Below are 15,744 nucleotides of genomic sequence, written 5' to 3' on the forward strand. Positions count from 1 at the left end.
CAGGTGTACAGGGTGGCCAATGACGAGATCGAGGTGGCGCGCTCCGTCGTTTTTTGCGTCTAGCTGTAAAAATCATTCAAGGAAGGTGTCTAGGTGTACAGGTTGACCGATGATGAAGTCTAGATGGTGCGCAATATGAAACACAAAAAAATTTACTAAAAAGATCTGGAATTTCTAAAAAAAATGAACTTTCAAAAAAGTAAAAGGTTAGGCGAGTTGATAACAATTGATTAATTACAAAAATTCTTTTGTCCATCAAAGGGCTTATTTTACTTAAAGTTTAAGTTATATAATGATGAATTATAGGAACAACTCTCAAGATACTTGTAACTTGCGGTGCCCGTTTATTTTGTTTATTGGTCAACAACTAAAATTTCCATTTTATATCTATTAGAACGTAATATTTAATTTATCAATATTTTAACTTTGCACATACATTATATGGTATCGTTAAAGAGTTTTTAAGTATGCAAAAGTTGATAAAATTTTTTTAAAAATTAATTGTTTCTTCATATTTTTTATTAAAACAAAAAAATTTACTTAACTTATATGTAATATCTATAATTTGGTCAGACACAAGGAAAAATGTTACATCATATTACATACTTTTTTTAAACTATATTTGTAAATCAATGTCGTGTTATCTACATTGATTATATATCATTGTATCGGAATAAGTATTTTATAAAGTTTATGTACACAAATTATATTATACATTATATTAAGCATGAACACTTTTTCTCCGGTTCTCCGGTTCTTCGGTCCGTCAGGGTCCCCCTATATATATTTCTTAATTTTATTAGTATTAGGGTGACCTCTTTGTAATTCGTATCTCAGTTGAACCTCTTTTACAGTGCGTTAATATATGTAACAATATCGACGTAAGAGTAACAATTTTAGATATGTCTCACCGATCGCTGAAGCGAACCGCGCACCTGAAACCCATAAAGTCGATAAAGTAACAACAAGTTTGTAGCACAAAAAGTTCAAACGTGAAACAGTATAAATCTAAACTTAACCTAACAGTACAAAGCATAAACTGCACAGCTTTTCCATTCAGTCAGTTATGTCACTCCAAACTTCGAGGCAATATGGAAATCAGTATATTCTCAACTAAATTGCTAATGCTCCGTCCACTATAGTTATAAAATCACGTATATCATACTTCGAAAGGAAACGTAAATTGAAAAAATATAGAAATTATATTTTTGAAATATATTCATGTTTTACCGACCTCTCTGCTTCAAAGCGCAAAAACAGACTAAGATATAAAAGAACTGTCCTGGCTATTTATATACAAAGTTGCGCATGCGTAGACTGCATATACATATCAGATATATACTATATATAAATATCAGAAAAATTTTATAAGCCATTACCTGGACATTGATTCTACCGCTTCCACAGTTTTCCCTTCCAACGTTATCCAACGTTCTTTCGTTGCCCGACTTTCATGACGCGCCGCGGCGTGGACGTGCTGGTGAGGAATTTTTTTGAGAGTCATATTTTTTTATATCGGGATGAAGGCGCGCTTCGCGCGCTATTGATTCTATCTCTGTCTAATAACACTGGTAGAAAATCTATTATAAGTGTTGTGCGGCACACTAACGTCTGCTAATATTTTATAAGCATGTAACATGTTAATAAATCATTCAAAACTATTTTTTAATAAATATATTAATAAAGCTCAATGTCGTCATCATTGGTTTGAATAGTGAATTTGAAGAAAAGTTCAGTATAAGAGTCAGTGGGTTTGTCTATCGTTACAATGCCATTTATTTGCATTATAAAAAAGCTATACAACTGAAATTTTACACAGATACTTACTATGCCACCTAGAAAACATGTAACCTACATGATTATGATTTAACTGTTTTCATCCATATTTTCACATCGAGGCCCATATGAATTTTTTTAATTTAGGGTATCAAATTTTTCTTGTAGACAGTTACACAGAAACTACAATCTCTAGCACATTATATGTCTGATTTCCAGTGTATTTTTACATGAAGAAAGTGATAAGTATTTTAGCTTTTTTGTCAAGGCATTAATTAGAATTTTGACTTTTAACAGTTGTGAGAGATTTTGAGATCGATGCCTGTTACTCCATTTTTGCATTTTTTCTCATTCGAAAACTAACAGGTCTAGAAAGTTCATATTTTGCATGTAGATTTCTTTTGTGATTGTGGAAAGATATTTAAAGTTGAATCAACGTTAACTGAAATACTTTTGTGTTCGACTACAACACCCATGATAATTATTATTTAGTCGTATAGCATGAGTTTGCGTTCACATCAATATTGTAGTCGAACACAAAAGTATTTCAGTTGACGTTGATTCAACTTTAAATATCTTTCCACAATCACAAAAGTAATCTATATGCAAAATATGAGCTCTCTAGACCTGTTAGTTTTTGAATGAGAATAAATGCAAAAATGAAAAAACAGATATCGGTCTCAAAATCTCTCACAACTATTAAAAGTCAAAATTCTAATTACCTAAAACCTTGACTAAAAAGCCAAAACATATATCACTTTCTCCATGTAAAAATATGCTAGAAACCATAAATACAATGTGCTAGAGATAGTAGTTTCTGCGTAACTGGCTATAAGTAAAATTTGACCTGCTCAATTAAAAAATTCACATGAGCCTGGATGTGAAAATATGAACGAAAACAGTTTAAAAATCAGAATCATCTAGGTTACATATTTCTAGGTAACATAGGAAGTGGTAGTGTCATATTTTAGTTGTCTAGTAGCCTTTTTACACTTCAAAGAGAATTTTATAATGATAAACTTAAACTTACTGACTCGGATACTGAACTTTACTTTAAATTCACCTCTCAAACCTCACCGGGGCGACTTTGGACACAGAGACACAGTATATCTTCAAAATCTTTATTCTTTTAATTGAACTTCTCACTGACATTTAAAAAAAAAAAACTAAATAATATTCACACACTTTATTACTACTTCAAATAGGGTTAGGGGTAATACTACACACTCTTGGTAATGATTAATTTTTACTAAAATTTCTTGCTAGTTATATTTTATCTGTTATCAAGGTTTCCACGCTGTTACAATGCCGCTGCCCTAAGCGGGTCTTGGGCGTTGTCGTCCAGATCGGACGGGTGGGTGCCTATCACCACTACACAGCGCGTCCTTAGGTTGCGGATAGAGGAACAGCCCCCTGAGAAAGAGGTTAGCTGCGAATAAATTGAATAAGCAGCCGCGGACAGCCGATAGGAACAGGCGTGGGTGTGATGAGCCCACACTATCGAACGCATTCATCTAGAAACACTACGCAAGCACCACAACAACAAAAACACTTCACATTATCTCTTATCTCTCAATCTATCTCTTTCATCACACATTACAAAAATGGGCAAAAATCCTGCTGCCGAGGAGCCTGCCTACAACTGCCCCGAAAGGGGATGTGTAGAATGATTCGTCACCTGGTCTTACGCGGTAACGATGCCAGCGAAGGCGCGCTGCCTTGCAGGGGGGCGTTAGGATGCGAGAATGAAACCGTAGTGTGTCTGACGACGAGTTGACACTGTTCCCGTCAAAGTCGGAAAGCTCTCATACTTAGTTCTAGAGAGGTATGGGGGTTATCACCTCTAGAACAGTGGACTCACCTGCGATCGGAACAGGATCCGAAGCGCGCGGGTTTAACATAATATCATGGCTCAAAAAAATCAAATCCGAACCAAAAGGGACTTAAGGGTCAGAACTTGGAATGTTCGCAGTCTATACAGAGCAGGTGCGTTTAAAGAACTCGTAAAGGAAGGTAGCTGATAGGTACAATCTAGATTTGGTAGCAATACAGGAATCGCGGTGGCCAGATGGCGGAGTACTAGCATCGGGTAACTTCACGTACCTGTATGGGGCCGGGAGTGGGGATCTCTAGGCACCGGATTTCTCGTAAGCAAAAGCATCATACATTCGGTTAAAAGTTTCAAATCCGTCAATGATAGGCTCTCGTACACTTCCTAGTAGTAGCCAAATTAAGAGCTAGACTAGTAGCGAATCAAAATAGTAAGCGAGCAAACAAGGTAGAAAGCCTCGATATTGAGAAGCTACGAGATAGAACAGAGCGAATTAGGTACCAGATAGAAATTAATAACAGGTTTCAGGAACTTGAAGAAGCAAATACATCGCCGGAGGGGAATGACGAACCGAATAGCTTATGGGGGGACATCGAAAAAACGATAAAAGAGGCCGCGAACAAAGTACTGGGTAAAAAGAAAAAGCCAAAGAGCAAACCATGGTTTGACGAAGAGTGCGAACTCTGGTTTGAAAGGCGCAAAAAGGCTAAATTAGATAGCTTACAAAATAGAAGCGATAGGACCGTAGAAGAGTATTCTAACGCAAGGAAACAGACGAGCGCGATCTACAGAAATAAGAAGCGGGAGTATCAAAAGAATCTTATTAGGAGAATAGAAACTAACAGTAAGGAAAATAACCCTCGCGAAATGTACAGAGGGATTAACGCCATCAGAAAGGATTTTAGGAGTAGAGCGTAATTGATGAAGGACGAAAACGGGGACCTCGTAACAAATGACAATGAATTACTGACGCTCTGGAAAAATTATTTCGATAAATTATTAAACGTGCACGAAAATAGCGAAGAATTAGGAGACGAAATTCACACTGCTGAACCCCACGTGTAGGAACCGAGCTACCAAGAAGTAGAGGCCGCGATTAAAAAACTAAAAAACAACAAAGCCGCGGGAAATGACTCTATACCAGCTGAGTTACTCAAATATGGGGGCGTCGAGCTCACTTTCAAAATCTATAAACTAGTATGTGCCATCTGGAAAAATGAAACAATACCCGAAAATTGGAAGGAATCTATCATTATACCGATTTTTAAAAAGGGGGATAAGACAGACTGCAATAACTATAGGGGTATTTCACTTTTAGCAACGTGCTACAAAGTTCTGTCAAACGTAATACAAGCTAGACTCACTCCATTCGCGGAAGATATAGTAGGAGATTATCAGTGCGGATTCCGGCGCAACAGATCGACGAGCGATCAAATGTTTACCATAAGACAGTTGTTAGAGAAAAAGTGGGAATTTTGCGAAACCATACACCAACTATTTATAGATTTTAAAGAAGCGTACGACTCTATTAAGCGAAGCAAAATGTATTAAATTCTAGTACTTCTCGGGGTACCGAAAAAACTCGTGAGATTAATTCAAATATGTCTGAACGGAAGCACGGGAAAGGTCCGAGTAGGCGGTAATGTATCAGAACCCTTCATGATACGCGATGGTTTAAAACAAGGGGATGGGCTCTCTACGGTGCTGTTCAACTTAACGTTAGAGTATGCCGTTAGAAGAATACAGGTTAGCCAGCTGGGCGCAACGCTTAACGGAACAACGCAGATACTAGACTACGCAGATGATTTGGATATACTGGGGGATTGTAGGGAAACGGTAGCAAGAAACTCGGAAATCCTCATAAAAGCGGTGGGGTATACAGGGTTAGAAGTGAGTGAATCAAAAACAAAGTACATGATTGTAGATAAGCTAGGCATCTGCAGAGGGGAGGAAGATCTCAGAGTTGGGAATTTTACTTTTGAAAATGTTAGCGAATTCAGGTATCTGGGTACGACCATAAATGATAGAAATGAGATTAATGTCGAAATAAATAAGAGACTCCATTCGGGTAATGCTTGCTTCTACGCCGTGAGTAATTTACTTAAGTCGAGGCTGTTGTCTAAAAATGTTAAAATAAGAATATACAGGACAATAACACTGCCGGTGGTTCTGTACGGGTGCGAAACGTGGGCTCTCACTAAGCAGGCGGATAACCGTTTTAGGGTATTTGAAAATAAAGTCGTTATCGATCCTTCGGATTGACTAAATACATTCTGCTTAATATTGGTTTAATAGTTTTTTCTTTTGTTCCGATGTTTTAATTTTTCATCAAACGTATAATGAACTGGTATTTCAGAATATAAATAATTTCATGCTTCAATATCTATTTGGTTTAGTTTAAAATATGCTGTTAACGTAGTTTCTACTATTGCATTTATTATTTTTTTCGTTTCCTTCTTCTGAATATACATATTGTTTATCTTTGTCATGAATACCCTATTGATAAATCTCAGGTAAGATCTCACCTGAGTTCTCATCTGACCAAGTGAGTGAATTAATTAAGTTCCGCAGCTGAAAAAAATCTAAGTTCAGTAGGGAAAAAATTACTCTTAAGACCGTGCTTTTTATGCGTTTCAAACAATTTCTTATCCTTCTAGATAGTTCTTAAGTGTAGCATCAGAATTTTTTTTTATTTTGGGAGACGCAAAATCTGACGCTGAAAAAATTCTCAGTTCCGTGGGAAAAAATATACTTGTAGAACCGTGTTTTTTATGCGTTTCAGACGATTTTTGATCGTTTTACATATTTTCTAAATGTACATTTCGAAAGTTTTTATTATTAAAAAATTTACTTATAATGAATTATGCATCTAAATTTTATACAAATATTTTACAAATTGTGTAGAACCGTGCTACTATAACAATTTTTAATCAACTGCTTTGGTTCACACTTTCGCAGTGGACTCTGTGGCTGTGGCGGCTTAAAAAATCATATGAGTACTGATATGAAAACCATAAATCTATTAGTTAAGATAAAAACCAGTCGATTTATTGTTTTATTAAGTTGAAACAAACCTAGATGAAAAATTTCAGTCCTCCAACTGTGATAGGTTTCGAGTAACTTCGAAAACAATATTCTTAATCAACTCCGTGTACATGTTTTACAATTTGTTTTTGGTGTTTCTCGAAAACTTTCAGAGCTACAGAGCTGAATATTTATACATAAGGTTGTTTCAAAACTAAACAATAAATCAAGTGGTTGTTATTTTAACAAATCTTCTACACTATATTAAAATTTTATATTTGGTCAATTTTGTGAAAACCCTCCAAAACTCGTTAAAAGGAAAAAATTAGAATTAATCTATTTTATGGTAGAAATGTTCTTTGAACGTAAATCATTCAAGTTACCGAAAAAAAAAATCAAATTTCAATTCGTTTTTAGCAGTCAAAGAACTTAAAAAATGTCCGTCCGTCTGCATTTTTTTTGCATTTATTTCACAAAGCTTGATGTATTTTATAAATGAAAAACTATTCAAGGGTATAGACAGGTACATATGATATATATATATATATATATATATATATATATATATATATATATATATATATATATATATATATATATATATACACATGGGTGAATAAAGATTATTTTAAAATTGGTCCAGATGAAAGGGATGCTGCGATTAAATATTTGTGCAAATATGCTGTTTTTTTTAAAGCCATCTATTTGTAAATATGAGATGACGAATGCTTAATGTATTCGTGCATATCATAAGATAAAAGGGATGCTGCGATTAAATATTTGTGTAGATATAATTTTTTTTAAAGTTATTTGTTTGAGAATATGAAATGACAATTTATGTATTCATGCATATCACAAAATGTTATCTGCAGATTCGATTTACATAAAAGGGATGCTACAAATAATTACTCTTGCAGATATAATCGTTGTTTTAAAGTTTTGTGTTCGTGACATATAATGACGAATGCTGTAAGTATTCATTCATATCACAAGATAAAATCCGCAGTATTGGTTAAGATCAAAGGGATGTTGCAAATAGTTATTTGTGCAGGTATAATCTTTTTTTAATACTATGTGCTTGTGAATATGAAATGACGCACATGCATATCACAAGATGAAATCTGCAATTTTGGTCAAGATAAATGGAGACGATAAATGGATATTCGAAGACGGTGTCTAGGTGTACGGGGTGGCCGATGACGAGGTCTAGACGGTACGCTTCGTAATTTTTTATGTCTATAGGTAAATTCATCATTCGAGTGCGGTGTTTAGGTGTACAGGGTGGCTGATAACGAGGTCTAAATGGTGCGCTTCGTGGTTTTTGTGTCTTGGTGTAAAAATAATTCGAGGGCGGTGTCTAGGTGTAGAGTATGACCGATGACGAGGTCTAGGTGGTGCGCTTCGTGGTATTTGGTGTCGTGGTAAATGAATCATACGGAAATGGCGTCTAGGTGTACAGGGTGGACGATGACAAACTCTAGGTGGTGCGCTCAGTGATTTTTTATTTGTAGGTACATACATCATACGAGGACAGCGTCTTGGTGTACTGGGTGGCTAATGACGAAGTCTAGGTAGTTCGCACTTGGTGTTGGTGTCTAGGTGTAGAAATCATTTGAGGGTAGTGTATCAGAACAATCAGTAATTTCATGTTAGTAATAAAAATGTTACAATAAAACCATGGTCAAAAGGTGCTAAAGATGCTTATATTTTATTTTTAGAAGAAATATGAAATACCTAAAAAAATTGATCAAATAGGACTAAAATCTTAAAAAAAAACTTTTAAAAAAGTAAAAGGTTAGGCGAGTTTAATATATTCCGCAACGAAATAACAGGTAAAAAATAAATGAGATCAATCAACCAAAGTTCAGTTTATTATATTAAATCATAATAAAGCAACAAAATTTTTTTTGGTTAATAAAGGGCTCACTTAACTCGAGTTAAGTGATATACTAATCAATTAGAAAAAAAAATTTGACTGTCTCAGGGACAGCCGATAGAAGTGAGAAATGTACTAGTCTTTGCAGCGCACTGCAAGTGTACTTTATAGACTTCGACGCAAGAGTTAAAAAAAATATTTTTTTTTTCTCTGCAAAACTGATATGAATTAGTCTTTGACACAAATTCAAATACGTTTTCGTTGAGTGCAAAGTACTAATCTAGATGGTTACATTTAATTGTGACTTTTTTGATACATTTTTACAATTTTTTGATTCAGTGATTATGATGCGTAAATCGCCGCCATTTTCTTATTTTTCCAATTTAATCGCAACTTCGACAGCCAGTTAAAAAATCTTAGATATTGATCAACTAGTAAATTTAGGATAGGCATTAATATAATGATAAACACATAAAAAAATTAATTTATACAGAACATTGCCATATAAACAAATGAGTGTGAAAAAACTGCAATAAACAAAAAAAGACGTGAAAAACGATCAAAAGCAGGTAAGACCAAAAATAATAAAAAAGTAAATTTAAAAAGGATATTAGATCATAACAAGAAAAGAGCAGTAGAAAAAGCTGAAATTAATAAAAAAACGAAGAGGAAAAAAGAGACTTAAGAAAAAATTACATTTGCATGATACAAATAATGTTTTTTTAGAATGTAACAACAATTACTGAGAATTATTAAGGAAAAATGGACGCAATCTGTGAATTTTGTAATGCAAAGCATTTTGAGTTCGAACGAAATGTTGAAGATAATCCATATTTAGTATTAAAATTTAATTGCCACATTAACATTGAAGTGTGCTCAACTGTACACGGCGTTCAATATTTATTAATATATTGTTTCAAAGACAATGATTGCGAATTTTTAAAAACGAGTAACATTAATGTGTCTTTTAGTTTTGATAACGACTGTGAAAACGAAAAAGCAGATTATAATTATGATGAAATTAAGCAATATAATAATACCAGGTATGCCAGTCCTCCTGAAGCAAACGTCATATATGTATAGATTAGCAGTACATCTTATGAATGATCAATATGTTTATTTTAAAGAAGGCTGTGAAGAAATGTTATTTATAGCACAGTGTGGCTAAAATCTGCTGTTAAGTCATGCCTATCTGTGACCAAAGTAGTCCTTTTTTGCACTGTGTTTATCACACTCGCTACGCTCGTGCGCTAACCTCACGGTGCAAATAAGGACTACTTTAGTCACGAATAGGCGAGACTTGCAGATTTTAGCAGTCTGTGCTATACAATTGTATACGATACTCTTGACTTAAATTGTTCAGTTTTACACGACGCAGTTAGCACCCGAGCGTAGCGCATAATACAACATTAACCTTAACTGCATAGTTTCTACTTAATCAGAATGCAAGAAATTGTTTATACACGGATACATATTACATAAATTTTATGAAATTAAAAAAGTATGGACAGCAAGAAAAGAATTATACAAACCAATTTTAACCAGATTGTATCTTGTTAATTCAAAAAACCGTGAATTACATATTAAAGTTCAATCTAAATATTAACATTTATATGAGATCAAAACATATAAAAATATAATTAAATGTAATAATCAAAAGTTATTATAAAATTAAAAAGTAGATCAATTTATATATTTTTTAATGTATAAAATGTATTAAAATTTTTGAGTATTTGTAAAATTAATTTGATGAATTTTATTTTATTTTTTTTCAATTTTATATAAAAGTATTATATTCGAAATTCGTTTTTTTTTTTATAAAAATAATAGAAATTACATATGCATGTGTCCTTTATCTTAGAGAAGGCTGTAAAGAAATGTTGTTTAATAAAATTTATATACAACGTTAACTTTGATTTTCAATTTGATAAACGTATTATATTCGAAATTCGTTGAAAAAATGTCATTGCTATTCTTAACTAAGTCTTTCTGTATATAATACCTCAAGTTCTTCAATATTAATTTTATTAAAATTTGATTTAAATTCTGCAAATTTTATTGCGTGAGTAACGTTTCTTATGATTGGAATTTTAGCAATGATGTTAAAATTAATTTTATCTTTAGAATCTTTTGATATTGAAAAAAATGATAAAGTAAATGTATCATACATTCTAATAAAATGTTCTCGAATTTTACTAATATCAAATGGTACATTACATGGGCAAATATTATATACAATAGCAACTGCAAATCCCACATAGCATGGGAGGTTAGGGGAAGCTTCCACAGAAGCTTGGAAACCTTTCAAAAAGCTTTCGTGTAACTTTCCTAGAAGACGGAAATGTCCGCGACACTTTAAACTCAGAAATATTTCAGTCAATATCACTAGTACTTCCTAGTGTACTAGTTACTAGTACTGCTACTACCATCTTTTTAAAATCTTTTATTAAATATAACAGTAATATGAATCAAAACTTACTGAAAGCTAGAGAAAGTTTTGAAAGGCCGTTCAATTTACTGAGAAAGATTGCAGTAAGCTTTCACGAATATTGTGAAATAATTTAAATGAGTTTTGTGGAATGTTTTGAAAAGCTTGTATGTAAGATTCAGTGAATGTCTATTGAAGCTTACTGAAAGCTTTTGCCATTTTTTGAGAAGCCGTTTAACTTACTGAGAAAGATTACAGTAAGCGTTCAGAAAACTTCTGTTACGTCGCGTTACGATAGAGTCGCTTCCTAATTCATTTCAATAACTCGCGTAAATTTATAAAGATTCCAACCCAAACTAACGAACAGGTCTCGTTGAACTGTAGGTCAAAAGGCCTCCGACTAGCGAAGTCCAGTCAACCCTCCAGGAAACTCGACAAGTCCTCCCAAAATTATTTTATAAAATGAGCGGCAGCGTTCAAAGCCTGTTCACTTTACAAATTTACCACCCTTGAATATTTTTAATACTTTATATTTACTTACTTATTTTGTTGATATTATAAGTTTACTAGGACGTAAACTTTTTCCTTCCTTCTTGAAGAGATTAAATAATTTAGAAGAAATATTTGGAAATTGAAAACTCAGTATTCTTAACCTTTGAAAAAAATATTCTTTTATTTTTAAAACTTAATAGATTCCTTTAACCACCAAGGTATAGGTTACAAAATAAAACTTAAAAATTTACTTGGGAGCATCCACCTCGGCTGAACTCCTCGACGAGACTTCCCTTCGCCCCCACGTCGCATATTTTCCCTTTCCAAATCGATTTTTCCCACAGGCCCATCCCTTTGAGTCTACATCTGCGCCCTCTATATCGTTCATCGATCTATAGCGTCGCTTCTTTATGCTTGGCTTTCGCCTCTTCCAGCCTTCTTCTGCTCCACCTACGGGTCCCACCCACGTTATTTTCCTAGCCTTGCCGATTTCACGCTAGATGACTCTCCCTGTACTGTTTCTAACTTTTCTATTTGTCTTATTATAATTATTTGTAAATTTCACATTATTTGCTTATATATAATAATAATTATCAACTACGATTTTAATTTACCATCGCAATCAATTCAAATTTATTATAACTTAATATTTTAAAATTTTAAATCTTCATTACAATATTTTATCATTATTTAAACTTAATATTATTATTATTATTATAACCTAGCTACTATTTCTAACTAGTTTCTTATAAGCTATCTATTTAAACTAAAAACAAATCGTAAAATCTGTACAAGTATAAATTACTTTCCACGCCACGAATACGTGTTCTGCATCTTTAAAATAAGTAAAATATGCACAGTTGCAGCTTATTACTTTTCAACTGTCCATACTTTATATGAATCTAATTTTCTATTTATTTTATTATAAATATTCTACTTTTAAAATTTAAAATTTGCTTTGCTCAGCTTTGTATTCTGTGACGCTGTAATGTCCCACGTTTATACTCTTAAATTATATATTTGTATATCCTGCGAACCGGCAACCATGTGAGCACGTAGAGAGTGCATACGACTCGCAGGTGCATCCGACTGCGATATTGCACAACCGAGCGCCGAAAATCGGAGCAAGTGCTCTGACCTCTGTGTCAGCACTCCTCGTGGGCGTGAAAGACGACTGCAAGGCGTACGCGTCGATCCTTTGTGGCGAATGCTGATTGGACTACCGCGATCTTTCTCATCTCAATCTCATAATTGCGTGAATCGGTACCGAGGCTTTAAAAACCCCGGAGCCTATCCACGCAGTGCCTTTTTGCGTAGTGACTTACTCACTGTCGGCTACAACTGATTCTAAGGTGAAGCGGCGGTGTTTGCTAGTGTTAGTGTTTGGAGCGTGCTAAATCCGTCCAACACCTTGGGAGCGTGCTAAATCCGTCCCTTGGCATAGCATACACCGGAGAGCCCTTTGAATACAGATAAGTGCCACAGAGAGAAGTACAAGCTAAGGACCGCCGAGTGGAATCTCCGGCGTTAGCAAGAGCAGTTAACCGTCCCTATTTTAAATTGCCGTGTGAACGCGTGTAGATAATACAGTCAGTATCTGCCACGAAGGGTGATTAGAACCATCTAGAGTGCGCAGGATTATAATAATAGTAAGGAATTACGCTTAAGGAAAATTCCAAGAAAAATTCGCCTGAAAGCAGCCAGTGTCTAGGATAATTTTCCTGTTAAAATACAATTCAGAAAAAATCGGAGTGCATTCACCGGGAATCGAACCCACGACCCCCTGAGCGAGCGCGTATCCGCTAGGTAAGGTGTGCGCCTTAACCAACTAAGCCACGGACGATCTCGTTTAGACTTATTATTAATCACTTGTTATTCATTTAGAATTCATTTATATAATTATTGTTTATAACAAAGAAATTATAAAGATTTTTTTGATGATGACGGGAATCGAATCTGCATCTCCAGCATGGCAGTCGATGGCTTTATCTATTTACCTAAATGGAACTTACATTATTAAATTTCAGATCTGATATTTTATCTAACTTAATATATGCAGTAGAATTAATAATAAATAAACATCATAACCAAACAAAATACATAATTAACGATTGCTCATATTAGATCCATTTCTAAAAGGGAGATTGCGATAGTATCGAATTGAAGCTCTAACAGAGCCAATTCAGACCGTTATCAAAAAATTTCATTGGTGGGTACAGTGGAAACAGGGAGCAACTTTAGAGAGTTCAACAACAACAAAATCAGCGAGCGCGGCACGCGCGGTAAGCCAACTTCTAATAAGTGTAAAATAATGTAATCGTCTTTTCTGTTAAACAATAAACAGAGCAAATTTTGGACAAGCCGATTTATTATAAGTTTTAATTTTACTAATTGATATATCTCCAGCAAAATTTACTATGATATATAATAATAATCGGGAGCAAATTTAAATTCTGAAAAAATTGGTTAGATTTTGAATAATTGTTATTATCCTAATGACAAAAATTGTTATATTTCCTAAGAAATATTATACTATATATGGGTGGTTCTCTGTAAAATCGAAGATGAAAATTTTAATGTTTGCCCAAACTGTATATATATGTTCTATATGTTGTAGTACATTTCATGATTACCGATACCAAAATGTGTTTTTCATAACAGCGTGCGCGGAGCTCGACTTTAGAGTCATTTGTTTTGGCGCTAAAGTCATCGACTTAGGCACGCTCTCTCACAGCGTGCGTGGGGATACCTATCCTGTCGCTGTCATTTGTTTTACATATGTATGATTGCGAAATTGTGTATCATTAGTGCAAGATGTCTTGTTTATAACCTATTGGTACCTAACCGAAAAGTAAACACGAGTGATAACAGTTTTTGTGATACAGACGATATATCCGATTATGGAAATGAAATTCCACTCGAAATCGCATACCGCAGTGTAACAATCAAGTAGCATCTACTTCTGGAGCATAAATTACAGTTGATCAACCCAAAAAATCTATAACAGTTGCGTTAAAAAGAACCAGATTTGATTCAGAAGATCGAGATGATGATAATGAACCACACGCTGAGGATGAATTTTATTGATTAACCGAAACACAGCAAGCTACATGTGGTTCACCGTTGAAAAAACGTAGACAAAACAGTGATGAAAAAAGCGAACAATCATTTACTATTGAAAGCATCGACAAAAATATTTCTTTTCATTTTAATAATTCTAATGTTACAATTAATGTACATAATCATCATAATTAACTACAATGTACGATACACTATATTTGTGTTGTAGTTTAATATTTTTTGATAAAAGATGTTATAATTTTCTATTAAAAATAATTCATTTTTAAATTTGCAAAAATATTTTAGTTTAGTATAATTACACTCGTATATAGCGACAATGTGTGGTTTAACGAACTTTTTGTATGAATAAGCTTTCACAGGAGCGTGGCCTATTTCGCATTATGAAATAAATTTAATTTGTATAATATACTAATTTAGTATAATGTCGAGCTCCGCGACACTTTTTATGAAAAATAGTATACGCAACTCGTGCGAGGGAAACACGACTTACGCACTCGTGGTAGTTCCTCGCTTCGCTCGGGCGCGAACTACCACGCGTGCGTAAATCGTGTTTCCCTCGCACTAGTTGCGTAATGTACTATTTTTGGGAGTCAGGTATCACATATAGAACATATATACAGTTTAGGCAAAAATTTTCATATCTGATTTCACAGAGAACCACTTATATATATATGTATATATATTTTTTTTCTCGGATAAGCCACGTGCCAATGAACTTTGGTATCTTAAGGGAGTATCGACGGTACGTAGCTAGTCTGTTGAGAGAGCGCTCCAACTCTTCGTTGATTCACGTTGTTACGGTTGGCAGTTTGGCAACGTCAGGCTCAGTCGCGCTTCTGCTCGGCTCTATCACCTCGATGGCCGTGTATAAAAGCGTGTTGTTCATTATACTGTTGTATTTTGATCACCGAGTTGTTCGTTAATATTTATAAAATATGAGTGAGAATAAAGGACAAAAGTGGTTTTGGAATAGAAAACGAGTCACAGAAAAAGTTTACAAGACACGACGTTGCCATATCTCCAACTCGCTGTTCTTAATTATATTATGACGGGCGATATTAGCACGTCATAAGCTCAGCATGCCGCGAGAAGAAAGACTTGTACTAAATTCACACTGTTACAGGTACCAGCGCTGGCAAGGCGGGGAGAGCCGCTGGACGACGCGAGAGAGGCGGAGAGAGAGGGAGAGAGAGAGAAAATTCGGCGACACGCGACTGAGACGCGTGCCGCCAGATA

General features: G+C 34.4%; 2 protein-coding genes across 3 annotated transcripts in view; both read right to left on the reverse strand.

Moving 5' to 3' along the window:
* Nucleotides 1-15,744, reverse strand: part of LOC107981668 (ras-related protein Rab-32) — a 229,075-nt gene that overhangs the window by 183,514 nt on the left and 29,817 nt on the right. Inside the window, exon 1 of one of the 2 annotated variants that reach the window (XM_031928298.1) lies at nt 1,380-1,568. The exons of the other annotated variant lie outside the window; for it this stretch is intronic. Coding sequence (XP_031784158.1) covers nt 1,380-1,504 — 125 coding nt within the window. The 5' untranslated portion in view covers nt 1,505-1,568. Of the gene's footprint in view, nt 1-1,379; nt 1,569-15,744 lie in introns of those variants that run through there. 2 annotated transcript variants of the gene reach the window in all.
* LOC103316989 overlaps nt 1-15,744 on the reverse strand; it is a 357,042-nt gene that overhangs the window by 62,954 nt on the left and 278,344 nt on the right. The window lies entirely within an intron of this gene.

The sequence above is a fragment of the Nasonia vitripennis genome, assembly GCF_009193385.2.
Source record: "Nasonia vitripennis strain AsymCx chromosome 4 unlocalized genomic scaffold, Nvit_psr_1.1 chr4_random0005, whole genome shotgun sequence".
NCBI classification, from domain to species: domain Eukaryota; kingdom Metazoa; phylum Arthropoda; class Insecta; order Hymenoptera; family Pteromalidae; genus Nasonia; species Nasonia vitripennis.